This window comes from Trichosurus vulpecula, chromosome 3, assembly GCF_011100635.1.
Source record: "Trichosurus vulpecula isolate mTriVul1 chromosome 3, mTriVul1.pri, whole genome shotgun sequence".
NCBI classification, from domain to species: domain Eukaryota; kingdom Metazoa; phylum Chordata; class Mammalia; order Diprotodontia; family Phalangeridae; genus Trichosurus; species Trichosurus vulpecula.
In genome coordinates, this window is record NC_050575.1 from 271,031,726 (window position 1) to 271,052,094 (window position 20,369).

The following is a 20,369-nucleotide window of genomic DNA, read 5'->3' on the forward strand; positions in this document are numbered from 1 at the left end:
CATGGGAGCTCTAGAATTTGGCTATGATATTTTTGGTAGTTTTCATTTTGGGATCTCTTTTAGGAGCCAATTAGTGGATTCTTTTAGTTTATATTTTACCCATTAGATCTAAGATATTGGGGCAGTTTTCCTTGATAATTTCTTGAAATGTCGTGTTAGGGCTCTTTTTTTATCATGGCTTTTAGGTAAATCTAATAATTCTTAAATTATCTCTTCTCAATCTATTTTCCAGATTAGTTTTTTTCCAATGGGATATTCCACATTTTCTTCTATCTCTTCATTCTTTTGACTTTGTTTTATAATTTCTTGAAGTCTTCTGGAGTCATTAGCTTCCACTTGCCCAATTTTAATTTTTAAGAAATTATTTTCCTCATCGTGATTTTGTACTGTTCCCCTCATTTGGCCAGTTCAGCTTTTAAAAGAGTTCTTTTCTTCATTGAATTTTTGTGGCTTTTTTACCATTAGGCCTATTCTGTTTTTTAAGATGTTATTTTCTTCAGTAATTTTTTGTGCCTCTTTTACAGAGCTGATGATTCTCTTTTCATAATTTTGTTGCATCACTCTCATTTATTTCCCCAATTTTTCCTCTACACTCTTATCTCTTCCTTTAAACTCTTCCAGGAATTCTTGCTGGTCTTGTGTCCAATTAACATTTTTCTCCAAGGCTTTGCTTGTTGCTATTTTCACACTGTTGTCTTCTTCCTTGACACCAGTGGCAGGGAGGAATAGAAAGAGAGAGAGAGAGAGAGAGAGAGAGAGAGAGAGAGAGAGAGAGACAGAGAGAGAGAGAGAGAGAGAGAGAGAGAGAGAGAGAGGTGGGGAGTGGGAGCTGGAGCCTTGGTGCTAGACAGAAAAGATGTTGACACATATATTTATAGCTTCCCCCAAAGCAGAGAACAAGTGAATCCAGATCAGCCTACATATAAGCCCAGAAGATTGGTGGGTGCTGGATTGGTATTTGAAGTGGTGCCTCAGTCAATTATTCATCCCTCATGATAGGTTTAACAAAAAACCCATTACTCTGTGGGTGAGGTAGAGCATTGACTAAAGAGAAAGTCCTAGTCCTAAAGGAGGATCTAGGAACAAAAGATGCTGCCAACAGGAGAGAGTTGGTGGGGAGGGGGCGGCAAGGGAGTTACTAGTTTTTTCTTTCAGTCAAAAACTTTCAATTTCCCATACTACTAGAAGTATACCAATACTATGATTGATAGAATGAAGAGGACCTGCCAAATCTTTCCAGTTGAAAATGGTCTCTAGCAATCTTTCCCAACTTAACATGATACCAAAAGAATCACTCACATATAAATTAAAATACATTTATTGGTAAAATTGAATTGCAAGGTTAGAAGTCCAGATCAGTGGGATTTCTCCTGGGGAGGCTCCGAAATATAAACTTCTCCCATCCAGTCTATTATGCCTGTTTTTCCACAGTCATACCCAATGGCCATATTACTAGAGGATTAACCTCCAAACATTTTGTTCTCAAAGATAAAAGTTTCAGGGAAGACTTCCTTCAGCTCACCACATTCCCCTCCTACCAACTGATTACTCCTGTAATGACTGTCATGATACATTCTTCTGTTCTTCTCTCTGTCTCTCTCTGTTTCTCTCTCTGCCTCTGTCTCTCTCTCTGTCTCTCTGTCTCTCTGTCTCTCTCTCTCTTTCCCTCCTTCCCCCCCCCCTCTGTCTCTCTCTGTCTATCTCTTTCTCTCTCTCTGTCTGTCTCTCTTTCTCTCCCTTCCTTTCCTTCTCTCTCTCCCTCCCTCTTCCTCCCTCCCTCCTCTCTCTCTCTACCTCTCTGTCTGCCTCTCTCTCTCTCTTTCTCTGTCTCTCTCCTGTCTTCTCCTTGAGGAAGGAAGGAGCAATTAAACTGAAAAGATGAGCACCCACTGAGCAAATGCTCTTGTTGTGAACTTGAACTTTCCTAGAACCCAAAAGAGCACAAATTCCCTCACTGAGAGAGCATTACATATAGTGTGAAGTCCAAAGGTTTGCCTTCTCCATTTTGACAGTCATATCAACTTTCATGGTCCTACATGTCCATTATATTAGGAAATCATTTAGAAGCACTCCCTGCATGCCTTTCCATGGTGTCTAAAGGAAAATCAAAAGGAAAAACAATGGGTATTTGTGGTTCAGGAGGTTCTTCTACAGAGCTGGATTAATAATGATAATGATAATAAAGCTGATATTTACATTGCACTAAGTTTAAAAAGCATATTCAATCATTTTCTCACTTTATCCTCATAATAACTTTGTGAAGTAGGCAGGGTGGTTATCCTGATTTTGCAGATGAGAAATCTGAGGATCACAGAATGGCAGAAGCTGGAACAGAACTCGGGTCTTCTGAATCTTAGTCCCAATGCACGTTGCACTGTTGTAGGTGTTTCCTTCGAGAATGGTTGCCAGGTTTTGCCAACTTTCTTTTAAAATGAGGCTGAATTTGCTGTTTGGAGTTATATAGCAAACACGTGTTTAAGTGGGGGATTTTTTTTATTAGGAGAAGATTCCCAGGAATGAATGGAATCCGTTAGCAGGCTCTTACATGATTGACAGTTTTTCGCTGGTTGAGTTTTAAGCAGTTACGTCCAGAAATGAATGAACACTGCTAGCAGGTTTTCATTTGATTGCTACCTTACACTAGCCGGTGTCCAAGCAATAATATCAGCGAAACAATGAGGGCACCAATAATGAATAAATCCCAGTAGGGTCCGGGGTTAATGTTCACTTTCACCTCTTTCCAGCTCACATGAAACTGTTGAGGAAAGAAAAAAGGTAGCTTACAATGTAGATGTTGAGATTTTGAATTATTCATCATATCATTGCCCTCCCTTTTTTGCCTTATTTCACAACACTTTTCCACCCTATATTCTATGCTATACTTCAACCCAATTGGATTATTCTGTCCCCTGAGCATACCTTATGCTTCCCTGTACCTTTGTCAGTACTTTTTCCTTTGCCTAGAATATTTTTCTTTCCAATCTTCAGCTACTGAATTCTTTGTTGTTGTTTAGTTTTTCCAGTCATGTTTGACTCTTCATGACCCCATTTGGGGTTTTCTTGGCAAAGACACTGGAGTGGTTTGCCATTTCCTTCTCCAGCTCATTTTACAGATGAGGAAACTGAGGCAAACAAGGTTAAGTAACTTGCTCAGGGTCACACAGCTAGAAAGTGTCTGAGAACAGATTTGAACTCAAGATGAGTCTTCCTGACTCCAGGCCCAGCATCCCCTGTGCCACACCTAGCTGCCCCACTTGAATTTTCACCTAACTCAAATGCCCACCCACCAATATGAATATGAACCTTTTCCTGATTCCCCTAGTCCACAGTGACCTTTTCTCATTGGGTCTTACCTAGCACTTTCTTCTGTGCCTCTGTGATGCCCTTTTATCATGCTATTATTTTGAATTATAGTGATGTGTACGTATCAATTCCCTATGTGCCTTTTTCCAGAAATTAATTTGAATATATTTTTTGTATTTACTTAAGCGTGTAGATGTTGTTTTCCTTCTATAGAATATAAGCTCCTTCTTATAGTCAGGATGACCTGAGTTTGAATTCTGCCTCAGAGACTTACTAACTGTGTGACCTTGAGCATATCACTTAACTGCTACTAACCTCAGTTTCCTTATCTGTAAAATGAGCTGTTTTTGTTGTTCAATTGTGTCTGACTCTTCATGATCCCATTTTGGATTTTCTTGGCAAAGATACTGGAATGGTTTGTCATTTCCTTCTCCAGCTTATTTTGCAGATGAGGAAACTAAGGCTAACAGCCGATAAGTGTGTTTGTTGTATGTATGTGTATATGTATGTGTATATGTGTTATAAAAAATCTTTTTATAAGAATCCGCAGGGGAAGAGAGGGATGTATTCAGAAATGCAGATTATGTAAAAATAAAACATCAATAATTTTTTTAAAAGAATGTAAGTTTCTTGAGGACAGGGAGTGTTTATTCTGTCTTTGTGTCCACAGTGCCTAAAAGTATCATAAATATAGTAGGCGCTTAATAAATGGTTATTGATTTCCAATTCTTTGCCACCACAAAAAGAGCTGCTATAAATATTTTTGTACATATGGGTCCATTTCCCACTTCTATGATCTCTTTGGGATATATCCCTAGAAGTGGTATTGCTTGGTCAAAGGGTATGCACATGTTTGTAGCCCTTTGGGCATAATTCCAAACTGCTCTCCAGAATGGCTGGATCCATTCACAACTCCACCAACAATGTAACAGCATTCCAATTTTCCTGCATCCTCTCCAGCATTTATGATTTTCCTGTTTTGTCATGTTAGCCAATCTGACAGGAGAGATGTGGTACCTAAGAGTTGTCTTGATTTGCATTTCTCTAATCAATTGTGATTTAGAGCATTTTTTATATGACTATAGATATCTTTAATTTCTTCTTCTGAAAACTGCCTGTTCATATCCTTTGACCATTTGTCAATTGGGGAATGAGTTGTATTCCTATAAATTTGACTCAGTTCCCTGTATATTTTAGAGATGAGACCTTCATCAGAGACACTGGTTTTAAAAATTCTTTCCCAATTTTCTGCTTCCCTCCTAATCTTAGTTGCATTGGCTTTGTTTGTACAGAAACTTTTCAATTTGACATAATCAAGGGGATGCCCATCAATTGGGGAAAGGCTAAACAAGTTGTGGTATATGAATATAATGGAATACTATTGTGGTATAAGAAATGGAGAGCAGACAGACTTCATAATAACCTGGAAAGACCTACAGGATCTGATGCTGAGTGAAGGGAGCAGAACCAGGAGAACATTCTACACTATTACAGACACATGATATCTGTGATGACTAACTTTGATAGACTTGGCTCTTCTCAGCAATACAAGGTTCAAAGACAGCTCCAAAAGACTCATGATGGAAAAAGCTATGCACATCCAGAGAAAGAATCATGGAGTCTGAATGCAGATTGACGCAAACTATTTGCTCTCACTTTTTTTTTTTTTGGTTTTGTTTTTTCTTTCCCATGATTCATGTCATTGGTTATAATTCTTCTTTACAACTTGACTACTGTGTACATAAGTTTAACATGAAGGTATATGTAGAACCTATATCAGATTACGTGCCTTCTTGGGCAGGGGGAGAGAGAGGGGGAGAAAATTTGGAACTCAAAATAAAAAATAAACTAAAAAAATGTAATAAATATGTGTAGTCCAACAAAGCCAAAAAATGGTTATTGAATTGAATTCGTAGAGTATAAGTTCCACAAGGGCAACAATTATTTCTTTTATAGAAAAGATCTCCAAATATACATTAAGAGAGGAGTTTTAACCCTTTATTCTAGAGCTTGGTATAATGCTTTGTACACCGTATTGATCAATATATTTTAGGGAAACTGAATTGAATTCTGTCTCCTAACATGATAGGCACACAATCTGTCACCAAATCCATACTATAGGCATTAAGAAAAAACTTTGGCCTGCCCTGGGATAGCCTTTCAAAGCTCATTGTGACCATCACTCCACAAGGAGGCGTCAGAATGGAACATTGAGTGGAAGTTAGCAAGAGTTTAGGAATAAGATTTCCTCCTCACTCTGAGGCTATACACCCTGGAGCAAAGATGATCCTCCATCACTAAGGAGTCCATCTTTTCTCCATAGACAGCACTATGAGGCCACAGGACTGGGGACTTCCCCAGGCCTGATTGTGTCACTACTTTGATACCTTGAACCTTTCTCCAATGGCTATATGATGTCACTGATGTGGGTCTTCTCATCCATGCTGTGGATTGCAAACTTGTTTCATGCACATCCATTAGTTTTCTGCTAGTGATCCACCCAAAGTGCTGGTGATCATCTTCTAGCTCTCTCAACATTGCCAGGACACCAATGTAGTACATAGGCTTTATGTTCCCATATAAGCAGCTCATCTTTTTTTTTCCTTCTGGTCATATACTTTCTCCTGCATATTTCTTCATTTTTTAGCATGAAAGTATTTTATCAATGACCTTCATTGCTGATTTATATTTTTATATCATTTGGTTTGTACTGTTTATAAGACATTTATTGTACTTTGCTTTGTATTACCATAAATACTTGTATATTACCCTTTTGGACTGTATATAAGCTTCTTGCTGGCAGGGATTTTATGTTCTATAACTTTATCTTCTCCAGAGACATAACTAGGAATCTCAGTATCTGGGCAAATTCAGTTGGCAGTGGGAGGAAAGAATGAGAAGAGAGGGAAGGTACTGGTGTTGGTGGGCACTGTGAGAGACGGTCTCACCGCAAGTGTAATCCTGCTGGGATATAGAGCATGGCTCTTCCCTTTTATCTCCTCCTCCCTCAACTTCCACTGGCCTAGGATCCTACATTTTCATCTTCTAATGGAGCAGATTGAATCCTTTTGGATTTGTTCTGTAAAATTTGGATTCAGTCAAAAGGCTGAACTTAGGAATCTAGAAGGCCACATGTGGCCTCAAGGCTGCAGGTTCCCTAACCCTATCCTGGAGTCTTCCTTATTACCAAAACCCTACAGGGATACAGTCTGGTAGAAGATTAGAAATGTGTAACAGTGGTCTCTGGACTGCTGTGACAAATAAGTGTGCCCACTCTACTTCCTAAGGTGTTGGCATGTAGACAGCTGCTTTGCCCTACTTAGGGCCTGGTGTCTCTCTTAGCATCTAGAACAGTTCCTCTGATATAGAAGGTAATTAGTAATTATTGGTTAAATGTATGAATCAATTCCTTTTTGAAATTTCAAAATAAGAGTTAAAATATAAGGATTTTCTTCTAGTGAGATGTATATGTGTACATATATATGTATATATACACACATAAATAAATAAATACATTCATGTATTATGTATGTGTATGTGTTTTTGGTATGTATGCAGGTATATTGTTGTCCTTTATTTTTGAAGAAGACCAAAATGACATCACTACATTGGAGTCAAGGTATAATGTGTCCAACTGTAGCCAATCAGACCAATATGAGTTTGGAATTCTCTACCACGGGTCAGGCACAAATATACATTCATATACAACACAATATATTCACATGCACACATGTATACAGCAATATATATAAATATATATTTAAAATTTATACCTATAAAATGAATTGAGCAGCTCCCTAAGAAGGATTAACACAAATTGAGCTGCCCCATCCTAATCTTAAAAAGTATGTGAGAATAGTTCAAACCAGACTTACGCTATGAAACACAACGTCTTTGATGAAATGCATCACTTCTAGTTTCAAGTGCGCCAAGAACACTGGCATATGGGCATCTGAACTTGTTTCAGCAGCCAAATTGTATAACCTTCTGGCCAAATGAATGTCCTGGGAACACAAAAGCAACAAATACTTTGAGTCAGTGAGGCAAAAAGTTATCATTTCAGATAGGGAGGGAAGCTAGGAGCTATGACAAGTTTTAGTTCACTCTCTAGCCTTGTGATCTTTTTTTTTTTTTAATTTTAGACTCAAACGCCAGAACTCAAATAAAGAATAGAGAAAAGAAAAAAAAATATTATAAACTTAAATACAAAATAAGAAAAGGGGAAAAAAGCATATCATGTGCACAGCAAAACATAAGAGAGGATTCAAAATATGTAGCAATAAATGTTCATTTCAAGAAAGCCTGAATGATAAATACTACACATTGTGTTGAGAGCAGTCCATCTTTCTTTGCTTCCTTGTAAGTTTTCTTTTGTTCTTTGCTGTGCACTTTTTCTTTGTTATTCCACCCCACCCCCCACCACTACAATTAGTGCAGATATATTTATATATAGCTAGAGATATATACATACACGTATACATATATACACATATGTACATACATATATAGACATATACTTTCCCTTACAAATTCTACTCCTGCTCTTTGTTTTTATGTTTGTGTGTAATTCTTATTTCCTATCCTTCCTGACTCCTCTACTTTACTTCTCTACCCGCAACCTTACCTTCCTATTACTTAGCCTACCCTTGCACTCCAAGGATCCCTCCCCTACCTCCTATTCCCATAAATTTAAACACCCTTCTACAACCCCCTTTAACCCATTTCCTCACCCTCCCTCTAGAGATCCCTCCCTTATTCTCTCCCCACTCTCTGTCCCCTTACCATTTTATTTCTTCTGAATTTAGAAGACTTTTATACTCTCCTAGATATATGTGTATTGTTCCCTCTTAGACCCATTCCCAGTGAAACCAGAACTACCAGCCCTCCTCCCCCATCTAATTCCTCTGTGTCGATTCTTCCTCTTGCACTCCATTTATATAAAAGAATTACTCTTTTTGGCTGTTCCTAAATGGTTTTACTTTTTAAAGTCATATCATAGTCAGGTCTACCTCAATCTTTCTTATGAACTACCCAATTACTAATGACAATCTTAGACATACATTTTATATTTTACATATGTAAAAGGTGAATGGTCTGTCCTTGTTCAATTCCTTGTAATCAGTCTTTGGTATGTACCTTATGTTTCTCTTGGCTCTTGTATATCAAATCTTCTATTAAGTTCAGTTTTTTTTTTAACAAAGTCCTGAAAGTCTGACAGTTAATCGAATGTCCATTTTTTTTCATTCAGGATTATTGTTTCAACAATCTGGCTAGCAGCTGTTGTGGGGGTGAAAGACCAACACAAGCCCAACAACAAGAACACTGCCAAAGCCCAGGTTCTCTTGATCTGCTTTACTAAGGAAAGCAACGTTAAGGGGTTAACAAGCTTATTATGATTCGGCATACAAATACCATTCACTTAGTTCAGGGGAAAAAGCCAGAACCCTGTACTTTGGAGCAAATACAAACAATTACAAACATCGACAGACAGACCAAATATAATTCATAGTTACCAACATGTAGGTTTAGCCCGGGAGCTCATAACAAGGGCTGGCCCAGAGTCACTAGAGCCACCAGGGCTGTGGGTAAGAGCTCCAAAAAAGAGAAAGCCAATCTCTGGTTTTATATCTTTTTCAGGGTCAAGGGTGAGTCACACATGAGACTCACCCACGTGACCTAAAATCGTCACAAAGAGGCGACTTAAACCCACGTGGTCTAAAAGCCTCTGATGTCTCAAACATGTCACTCAAACGCAGGTGTAAACTACTCCTGCCCCTGAGGCAAGGAGGTCATCAAGGACTCTCAATCTAATCAAGGAAACAAAGGCCAAATTCTTCAAGGGCACTTGGTTGAACTGAGTGTTAAGAGCCCATTTTATTTACCAACACAATTATGCTTAATTTTGATGAGTATGATATTTTCGGTTGGAACCCCAGTTCTTTTGCTCTTCAATATATAGTGTTGCAAGACCTGTGGTCTTTTAGTGTCTCTGTGGCTAGGTCTTGTGTGATTCTAATTGTGGCATCTTCATATTTGAATTGTTATTTTCTTGTTTCTCTCAATATTTTATCCTTGAGCTTGGGGTTTCAGAATTTGACTATAGTATTCCTCTGAGTTTTCCTCATAGGATGTCTTTCAAGTGGTGATCAATAGATTTTTTCTATTTCTACTTTCCCCCCTTGTTTTAATGCTTCAGGACAATTTTCTTTAATTATTTCTTGTATTATTGTATCAAGATTCTTTTTTTGATCATAGCTTTCAGGTAGTCTGATTATTCTTATATTTTCTCTTCTTGATTTGTTCTCTAGATCAGTTGTTTTTCTTCTAAGATGTTTCACTTTGTCTTCTATTTTTGTGTTCTTTACATTTTGTTTTTATTATTTCTTGATCTCTTGTAACTTCACTGGCTTAGGTGTCATTTTCTTAATGTGTGGGGTAAATAAAATGTGAAGACTTCATAGGGAAGATATGTAAAAAAATATCTATATTTATATCTATATCTATATCTATTTATCTATATATGTATATATATGCTAAGAAATGTTTAAAAATCAAGAAATAGGGAAGTGGAAAAATTCTGAGGCCGTGAGAGTCTGATGGCTTAACCTCTGGGAAAGTTTACCCTGAAACTTTTTGTTCTTTCTTCTGGTTCTGGTTTAAAGATTTGCTTAGTAAGGATAGGATCATTGTGACCTGCTTTCCTTTTCTGTAAAAGTACTATAAAAGAATGGAGAGGGTCTCCCCCTCCCCTTATCCTATTATCGTTCTTTAGATTTATAGATGTCACCTCAGTTGTAATCGTTAACTAAGGGAATGGGAATTGGAGTTTCTGTGCCTCAATTTCCCGGTTCTTTGTCTAGCTTTTGTGCTCAGATTGTAAGCCCGCCTCCCAGCCAATGGTGAGAAGGGTCAGAGGTGGGCAGGAATTCTCTTGTGTTAGGTATAATTATTGGTGCTTTGCCCCTTGTAAAGCGCCTCCTTTGCTGGTTCTGCTCTGTGCTAGCAGGGGACTCCCAATTCTTGAGAATTGAATGAAATTTATTTCTGTTCCCACCCTGAGATGGCTCCCTATTATAAATTAACTTTTAATTGGTGAAGGTCTTTCATCCCACACATTAAGATTCTGGATCTCCTTTTCTAATTGGTTGACTTTTCATAATCTTCTTGTTTTTCTTGGATTATTTTTTTTTCTCCCCTCAATCTCTCTCATTTTATTTTTAAAGACTTTTTGAAGTTCTTCTATAAATTCTTTTGGGGCAGGTGATCATTTAATGTTACTCTTTATAGTAGAAAAGGGTTTCTTTGCTTCAATATCATCCTCTGAAGATGAACTCTGGTCTTCTCTATTCCCACAGTAACTTCTGGGTCTGGCATTCCTTATCAGCAGGGGTTCCCTTGATCTTCCCCAGCTCAGGCATCCAACTCTGCACACTGTCCCAGGGGTAAAATTTCCTGTGGCTGGGACTAAGGCAGCCTCCCAACCCAGCTAATCCCAGGGCTTGTCACTTGTTGTTTAAGTGGTCTCTAGCCTGAAGGTGTTTACTTCTCACAGGGACCAAACCTTGTCCAAAGATTTTTCTTCTGATCTTCTCAAATTGTCCCAGGAGGACCACCCCCCTTGTACCTCTTTTCTTATTTATTTTTACCCACACCCCCACCTTGTTTGCCCTGAGGTACTATTTTATCTCTTTTGTGGAGGGAAATCTTGAGAGTATGGAATTTTCTGACCTACTCTGCCATCTTTCCAGAATCCTCTCTAACCTTGTGATCTTAGATTTTTTTTGAGCATTAATTTTCCTCATTAGACAAATAGAAATACTAACACCTATTGTGCCTGCCTCAAAAGGCTGCCATGAGGATCTAATAAGAAAATACACAGGAGAGTGCTGGAGCGTGCTTGAACAGGTCCTGATTGTTAAATTTTCATTGTGAATGTTTATACCAAGGAAATCAGTAAATGCTACAAACTAAGACTTGATGTATTGTTTTGTTGATTGTCACTCTAGACTTAAAAAGTGATTCAGAAAATGATAATATGTATATTAAATTTAGGAGTATGGCCTGAGTGCTTTTTCCCCCCTTAGAGAGCCAGTGGTGGTTAAACATTTACCAGCATACCCTTGCTATATGTGTAAATCTACTTGCATCTTTCTGGGATGCAACCCTACTTAATACTACTTCTGGTTTCAACTGTGTGTTACCAGATACATTTTTCAAAATCAATTTCCAATTTGAAGAAAAGCCACTCGCAGGACTTTACCATTTTTCAATTGTTTTCTTTAGTTCTGTTGGTGTTTGTGAGTGTGCATGTTCATTATTTTGGGATTCATGTTGGAATTTGGTTCCTTAAGGGGTGTACTCTGAAAGGGATCCTGCTTTTTACCACTTATACTTTTTACTAGCCAACCTAGTGTATTTTCACTTTTCCTACTTAATATGTTACACATCCCATCTAGCCACCTACCTAGTCCATCTTGCCATCCGACCTGTCACTGCTGCCCTGCGTCTCATCTTAACCAGCACTCTGAGCAGTAGACCTTAAAAATCAATGCTCCCTGCTCTGGGGACCTTAATCCACTCAACTTTAGAACTCCTTCCCTGGGCTGTTATCTCTGAGGAATGAATGAATGAGTGAGTGACAATTTTCCTAACCAACTGTCTCTAGCCAGCCCCATACCACTAGACTGGTGGTGTCAAATTCCCCAAAAGCCATACATTGCCTTAGAAAACCACAAACTAACATTATCTGTGTTCTATATTTTTATATATTTTTGTCAAATATCTGCCAATTACATTTTTATTTGGTTTGATAGGAAGTGTTATCAGACCATCATGGTACATATGCACTAGATCATCTTTTACATTCCTATAGAGCCATCCACTTATTCCAGCTTGACAGCTGACCTATCGACAACCCCTTTCTTTCTACCTCTCATTCTACACACGGTAACCTGAAAAACAATAACTATTATTGATTTTTAAACAGGGATGCTAATAGACTGATCCATGGATCAATTCAGTATTCCTTTGATCCTCCAGAGGAAATTTACTTCCCTGGTCACTACTCATCTATACCTTTGGTCTCCCTCCATTAGAATATAAGCTCTCTCAGAACAGAGAGTCTCACTTTTTGTATTTGTTTCCTAGGCACTTAGGACAGTACTAGAACACACAGAGTAAGTATTTAAATGAATTTTTTTAATCTATTCATTTATGGATGGAGCCAAATAATAAATAAATGAATGAAAAGGAAAAAAAAACATTTATAAAGCATTTACCATGTGCCAAGATTGTTAGAGTTTCTGGTAAAGCCTAAATCAATTTGTTCTGTTCTCTGTGCGAGGGATGAGCGGAAGGTTTAGGCTGGGGGAATGTTGATTATTTCAAAAGGAGCAAAGGCTACTTCAGGGAAGAAATGTCAGAAGGGATTTTTCTGGCTATCCATATAAATATCTCTTTATTCTCCCTACTCTACTAGCCCAGTTTCAAAAAGGAATAAATCCATAAGACTAGCATACTAAATATAGTTATTAAGTAACTTTTCATTTCTTAGATCAGTGAATTGCTGAGTCATTTTTGTAATTTTTCAAATGCTGTATGACCTTGTAAATTAGTTAATTTATTTGAGAAGAATTCGCCTGCCTTAAAATGCTTAAAATCTGATAGAGAACTGTAACCAGATCTTCCTGGCAAAAGACTAAATGGATCTTGTAAATGTACTAATTTATACATCTAATTCCTTCAAATTCATTTGGCATCCATTTTAAAATACCCTGCTGATTATAATGGCTCTATCCTTTTCCTACATAAATGGCATATTTTAATTCAAAAGGAAGTTCACCAGAAATCAGTGTTTGTTGTAGACAGATGAATGTCAGACATTTAACCAGGAGATAATTCTTAATTTATTCCTCAAGACAAACAGCTCAGTTATCGAGTTGTCAATGCAAAAGAGTAAACTTATTTGGGAAGGTACCTCAAAACTTCATCACAGTTATCTCCTGGTCTCTAGGCATCACGGTGAGCAAACTATCTGGGAAAGGGGTATATCTTTCCCCTATTTAATATTCAAAGATAAAAAATTCAGACCTCCCTTGGAAATGAATGGGAATTATGTAGGAGATTTGTATCATTTGAAGTCCAGAAACAAAACAGCATTTGGACCAGAGATGTAGATGTGGAAGCATCCTTTGATGTCACCTGATCCAACTTGCTCATTTTACAGGTGAGGAGACCAAGACCAAGAGAGATTAAGGGACTTGTCCATGGTCACATAGATAGTAACTGGCAGAGCTGGAATTCAAACCCAAGTCTTTAGAATCTAAGCTCAGGGCCTTTTCCAACACAGTAGGGATTCTTAGCAGTTTTTATATCAATATTGACATCAGATCATTTGGTAGTCTGGTGAAGGCAATGGACTCTTTCTTAGAATAATTTTTTAAAAAAATTCATAATTAAAAGAAATGCTAAATTTCAGTTAGAGGTCAGTAAAAAAGATGGATTTTTTTCCTACCCAGCTTCATGGACCCCCTGAAATCTGTCCGTGGACCCCCAGGTTAAGAACCCCTGTACTATAGCATATTGTCAGATCTCTGTTTTCCTAATTGTACAAAACAAGTGCCCATCTTTGTATTCTTACTGAAACTTCCCTAATTAATTAGGTCAGTATAGGCTCATGAATACCTACAGTACCTTGCTTCCAGTTTAGGTTAGGATCTTAGTTCATTTTGTTTTAAATTAAATGATACAGCCTTCCTCTCTTCTTAGAGAATATTGCCTTTGGGAAATCATGGGTGCTCCAGTGAAAGCTTCATTAAGCTGGTCTCTACTCTTCCAAAGTCAACCCAGTCAGTGGCCAATTTGTGACCTTGGCTCTACTCTTTCTGGGAGTTTTCTGGATCACAAACTTTGCCTGTTTCTAAGACATGTCTATAATGGAACTCTGGCTCCTAAGTGGTGTGAGGGATATTTTTAAATATATCTCTATTAGCTTCTTCCTTTCCTCCCTAGTACCTTCTATTCCCGTGACAAAAGTTTCAACAATAAACACTTCTCAGGTGGTCAGGCAAAGCAAATAGAAAGTGTAATATTGTGTTGTCATAACTTTTTCTTTGGGGGGGGGGGCATTTCTTTTTATGATTTCTTGTAAGGGAATGGATTTTTTCTTTAGGGCCTTATGGTCTAGATCAGGCCTGTACAACATATGGCATGCCAAAGGATTTCAGGCAGCCTGTGAAAAATGTAGAGGATGTAAATGTAGAAGAAAAATAAGAAGATTTGGACCCCTCCCTCACCCAACTGCTGCTGCTCTCCCTTCTAAGGTTGTCTTCTGTCTCTTAGAGAACTATTTATATACACATTGTTTTTCCTGTTAGAATATAAGCATGTCCCTGCCTCTGTGACTGGCCTTTGTCTAGTCTTAAGGGTGCAGCCCTTCTCCTTCCTAACTCCACTACTTGAACCTCTCCTCTCCTGTCTCCTCAAAGAATTTGCTCCATTGATGATTCTTTTTCTCTAGTTCTCATCTTTAGCTACTCCTCCTCCTCCTGCCACTCTACTTTTGCAAAGTGTCCACAATTGAACTCTCATTCATTTATTCAACAAATACCTGATATCATGAAAGGTGCTGAGGAGACAAAGATGAAAAACAGGGGTCTTTACCCTTAAGGAACTTATGTTCTCCTGTATGAATATAATTTCTGTATATAATAACAGGCATGGGAAAGATCCAGATAAAATGCTGTAGAAATATTTGAGGAGGAGAAAAGCACACTGTAGAAGGCCTTAAAAGACAGGTGAAAGAATTTATATTTTATCCTAGGAGCACAGGGACACACTGATGGCTTTTGAGCAGAGGAGTGACATCGTGAAGGAAGAGAGTGAAGAGACAAAGATGACTTAAAGGTTTCAAGCCTGGGTGCCTTGTAAGACAGTGGTGCTATAAACAGAAATAAATATGTTAAGGGGAGGGATAGATTTAGGGAGGAAATTACAGATTCAGCCTCTAATCACATCTCTCCTGGTAATTGCCTCTTTGTGTGTGTGTGTGTGTGTGTGTGTGTGTGTGTGTGCGTGTGTGTGTGTTTTAGTACAATAATTGCCTCTCAATTTGTCTGCTGGCTTCTAATCTCACATTTGCAATCCATCCTTCTTATAACTACTAAAATGATCATCGTTTGGAAATGTGATGTAAAAAGAAAAAGTATCACTAAAAAAAAATCATCTTTCCCAAAGTATGAGCAAAAACTCTTACACAAGAACTTTTAGTGGCTTCCTATTGTCTCTAAGGGGAAAAGTATGAATTCCTCTACCTTTAAGGACTTCCAGAGTCTGACTTCATCCTACCTTTGCAATATTACTTTGCATTGTTCCCTTTCGTAGATATATTTTAATCAAATCAGACTACAGTGGCTTGCACTCAACATGCCATCTCCTACCTCCAAGCATGTGAATGGGCGGTTCTCCATGTTTGGAATTCACTTCTTTTACTTCAACTGTATCTCTTAGAAATCTCTTCCTTCAAAGGTGCCAGGTGCTCAATTGCCACCTCCTCTTGTAAAGACTTCGCTGTTCCCTCCTCTCTACCTCTCCCACAGCTTGAAAGTATTTTTTTCTCCTCTCAGAATTTCATAGGCTACTATAATTGTTAGTACCAGGATTTCAAGAAACTTCAAGGCCTCATATTCAGTTGATTTAACTACAGGATTTATTGAGTGATAAACAAATCACATGGGCATACTCTCCTACAAGAAGGATACAAGCAGACTAATGTCTGCTTCACTGCTAACTGCTTTGTCTGACACTAGACAATGGAACTGTATGTCAGCTGTACCCAGATACTATTAGCCTGGCCACTGGAAAGCTTAGTGGATGTGAAATTTATGCAGAGAAAGACAAGATTTGGACCCTCTTACACATAGAAGTCAGATGAGGCTGAACATAGGGTTCGGCAGAATATCTTGGGAGTCAGGAGTACTTAGAAATGTTCAGTAATCAGTTCAGTTCTTTCCATCTGCGTGTCTCCCCTCCCCTGAAAAAAAGAAGGTCCAATCTAACCTCCTCTGCATCAACTACATTTTTTGGATCTCCCCTATGCTTCTTCACATTCTACTTTGCATTGTAGTTTTCTGTGTAGGTGCTATATTCCCTTAGTAGAATGTAAGCTCCTTGAGGATAAGAATTGTGCTTTTTAAAAAAATCTTTGCACATCTGCAGAGCGTAGCGAAGCAGGAGGTGTTTTTAGAATTGAACTGAGTTGGAAAACAGGATCTCCAGACATCAGGGGTGTGACATCCTCCTCTAATCCTACAGGATGCCTTCCCCAACCCATCTTAATTCCCTCTGCCAATTATTTCCTATTTATCCTGTATATAGCTTGCTTTGTATATGTTTGTTTGTTGTTGCACATGTTTCCCCCTACTTTTGCCCTCCCCCCACCCATTATATTATAAGCTCCTTGAAGGCAGGGACTGTCTGTTGCCTCTTTTTGTATCCCCAATATAGCACAGCACCTGGCATACAGTAGGCACTTAATAAACATTTTTTAAATTGAATTAAATTAATCTCCTATGTCCTTGGGTCCTCCTCAGTTAGATTCCTTTCCAATGGAAGAGTCTAAGGGTGGCAGAAGATTTGGGCCCTAAGCAACAGTAAGTTGTCCAATTTGTTCGGAATGCCTAGTGATAGGCCCAGTGGGAAGAGTGGTATCTGGTAATGGCAAGCTTTGAAGAGCTGGTTAAGGAGATTGGATTTTGTTAGGCAATGGGACGCCACTGTATATCTTAGAGCAGAGCAATATATCTTAAAGCAGAGAAGAGAGCTTTCCTGAAAGTGGCTACTCTGGCAGCAGTGTATGGCATGGGTGGGAAGGGACAGAGAAAGAAGGTGAGGTGATCCTTTATAAGGTTCCTAAAATAGATGCAGCAAAAAGGACTTATGACCTCAAAGGCCCTTTCCACCTCTAACTGCATGATCTTCTGCTGGAGAAGGGAATGGCAAACCACTCTGATATCTTTGCCGAGAAAACCCCAAATGAAATCACAGAGTCAGGCATGACTGAAGAATGACTGAACCTAATCCTCTGAGGATCTAAATGAAGGTAACGGGCTTGAGAATGGAAGGGAAATGGCACAAAGTTTTCTTCCTAATAATATTTTAAAGACTTTTTGGAGTGATATCTTAATTAAGAAAGTTTCAAAAGAAAAATGAACAGAGAATTTAAGCTATTATTCTGGGCATTGATTTCTCATTGGGGGTAAATCTGGGACTAGAGGTTTAGAAGTGAGTCTTCTGACTGTGGATCACATGCTGTTGAATCACTTGGGGGTAACCTATGTACTTTGCCTTTGCCCCAGTTTCTTCTTCTGTCTTCATATAACTCACAGGTTTGTATGAGGGTTAACTAATAAAAGATGATTGTGAAGCATTGTGCTAAGTGAAAACTAACTAATAACTAGGTGAGTTAAAGTCAGAGAAAGCCTTAGCATCTAATTTCTTTGTTTTCATTAATCATCCTTGGACTATGCTTTGGGCTTTTAATTATTTTTGTATTCATTTCAGCAATAGGAATCAGTGCTACCTCCTAATTAGTTTGAATATGAGATAGTAATATAATAAACTTTTCCCCTTGGCATCTAGTTGTTTTTCTTGTTGCTAAACAAAGCCAGCTATTAAAGACAAAGTATGCTGACCCCTGACATTAACTAACTTAAAAATTTTAATATCTAGAAATGTGGTTGCTAGTCTACTTAATTTTATTTTTAGAAGTAAGACTATAGAGGAATAGGCAAGTATGGCTGAGAGAGATTGGAAATAATGAAGCACCCGTGATATAATTGGAACCCTGACATAAAGGAACAGAAGAGCTGATCGGGGAAGACTTCAAAGACTTTCTAAAGATATGAAACGTATAAACATGAAAATCTATGCCCACTGACTACTGCTATTTGACTTCATGATGGAAGTACCACAGGAGAGAGGCCACTGATGATTCCAAGGAAGAAAAACCAACCCTGTGATACATACAGGCAATTGGACTCTACAGAAAGGAATTTTCCCCTTCCTGCTTCAAACCAGCAATCATTTTGTCCTAAAGGGAAGTGAAAAAAAAAAATGGGTTTCTAAGAGTGGATGGAAGACACAATTGCTTTTTCATAAGAATTCAACTCATTTCAATTCAATAAGCATTTCTCCAATCATCTACTCTACGGTTTTCAGTTGTAGGCTGTCTAGATTGAAACTACATTTCCAGGATTCTCTCCCTTCCCCCACGCCCATCTCTGTCCGCATCCCTATCCTACCCTAATTTACTATACTCTGCCCTATCCTACCCTATATTTCCACTGTGCTCTCTGGAACCACTATTCTATTGTTAACGAATTGTCCTTTGTATTAGACTGGTTTCCTCACATCCTCCCCCTAATTACTTTGTGTATATTTTGTGCAAAAATTTTTGAAGTATGTCCATATCATCTAACATGGAGGCTATTCCCACCCACGTGGTAGAGAAAGGTCCCAAATGCAGTTCTTTGGTGTCTCCTACAGGGCCAGGGCTACCTCCACACACACAGTCTGTGAGACGGACTGAGAAGGAGTGGTCACCTCAAAAGTTGATCAGCAGTACTAATAGGGATAGCAACCAGGGATCTACTCAGATTTCAGTTGGGCTAGAAAGAATCTGTAACACCTCTGCAACAGGGGAAAAGAGAAAGTGAAAGAAGGTAGGATGAAGTCAGACTCTGGAAGTCCTTAAAGGTAGAGGAATTTGGACTTTTCCCTGTAGAGACAATAGGAAGCCACTAAAAGTTCTTGTGTAAGAGTTTTTGCTCATACTTTGGGAAAGATGATATTTTTTAGTGATACCTTTTCTTTTTACATCACATTTCCAAAGGACAATCGTTAGATCGTTAGAGTACTGGGGCTCCCTGCTAATATTCTTTTTCTATGCCTGTCCAGTAAGAGGTAGACTAAAAATTATTTTAAATTAGGGTAGAGAGACAAACCTCTGCCTGAATCTTAGGAATCAGGAATTTTCCTAAATAGGGGCTCTGAGTTGCTGTGATTTTGCTACCAATTTTTTATTTGATAAATAAACTCCACAATGCAGCAGAGGAGTGGGCCAAGTAGATACAAAGGGACCATTGCATTGTGCTGTTGTTTGGTCATCCAGTCATACCTGGCTCTTTGTGAACCCATTTGAACTTTTCTTGGCAAAGATTCTACAGTGGTTTGCCATTTCCTTCTCCAGCTCATTTTACAGATAAGAAAATGAGGCAAACAAGGTTAAGGGACTTGTCCAGGGTCACACAGCTAGTAAGTGTCTGAGGCCGCATTTGAACTTGGGTCTTCCTGCCTCTAGGCCCCAATGCTCTATCCACTGAGCTACCTAGCTGCTTCCCTGACCACTATGTTGCCCCTAGCCTGAAAAAATGAGCTAATTATTATTACAAGGTTTGGTTTATTAAAGCTCTAGAGACAAAAGGACTAGGAGAGGAGGGGTGGGGACTATTGGCAAGCCAACTATACCCCCTTCTCAGTGACAACCATCACCATCACAATCTGACAAAGCAAAAAACATTTCTAACTTCAAGGACCTTACATTCTAAGACAGTGGATAAGATATTGCCCTGAGATATACTCTTTTATTCATATGAAATCATTATAGTGAATATCATCAAATGACATTTCTTTTCTTCCTTTATAAATCTTATAATAATAATAATAGCTAGCATTTATAGAGCACTTTAAGATTTGCCAGGCGCCTTACATACATTATCTCATTTAAGCCTGTGTTCCTTTTTTGCATTATGTTCTCTCATTTTTTACACTGGGAAATTGTGAGTATAAGCTCTGACTTGTCTGTGTTTCAAATGGCCTTTCCTGAACTATACATTGTATTATGCCATTTATTGTATTTTACTCTTCTTCCAGAAAGGAAATTAAAATTGGGATGGCAGTGGATGAAAGGGAATTCATAGATAATCCCAAATTTCTTTGTAGCTGTTAGTTTCAATATCCTCTCCCATTAAAATTTTGTCATTGGCCTTGGAAAGTAGGGAAATGAATTG

At 38.3% G+C, this 20,369-nt stretch overlaps 1 protein-coding gene across 2 annotated transcripts in view; it reads right to left on the reverse strand.

Annotated features, from left to right (window-relative positions):
* Positions 1-1,302: 1,302 nt before the first annotated feature.
* SEL1L2 (SEL1L2 adaptor subunit of ERAD E3 ligase) overlaps positions 1,303-20,369 on the reverse strand; it is a 185,121-nt gene continuing 166,054 nt past the window's right edge. Inside the window, exons 19-20 of one of the 2 annotated variants that reach the window (XM_036751561.1) lie at positions 7,179-7,307; positions 1,303-2,755 (exon numbers count right to left, since the gene is read on the reverse strand). In XM_036751561.1, the coding sequence (XP_036607456.1) occupies positions 2,636-2,755; positions 7,179-7,307 (249 nt within the window). In that variant the 3' untranslated portion in view covers positions 1,303-2,635. The remainder of the gene's footprint in view (positions 2,756-7,178; positions 7,308-20,369) is intronic. The other variant, XM_036751560.1, reaches the window with a different exon arrangement.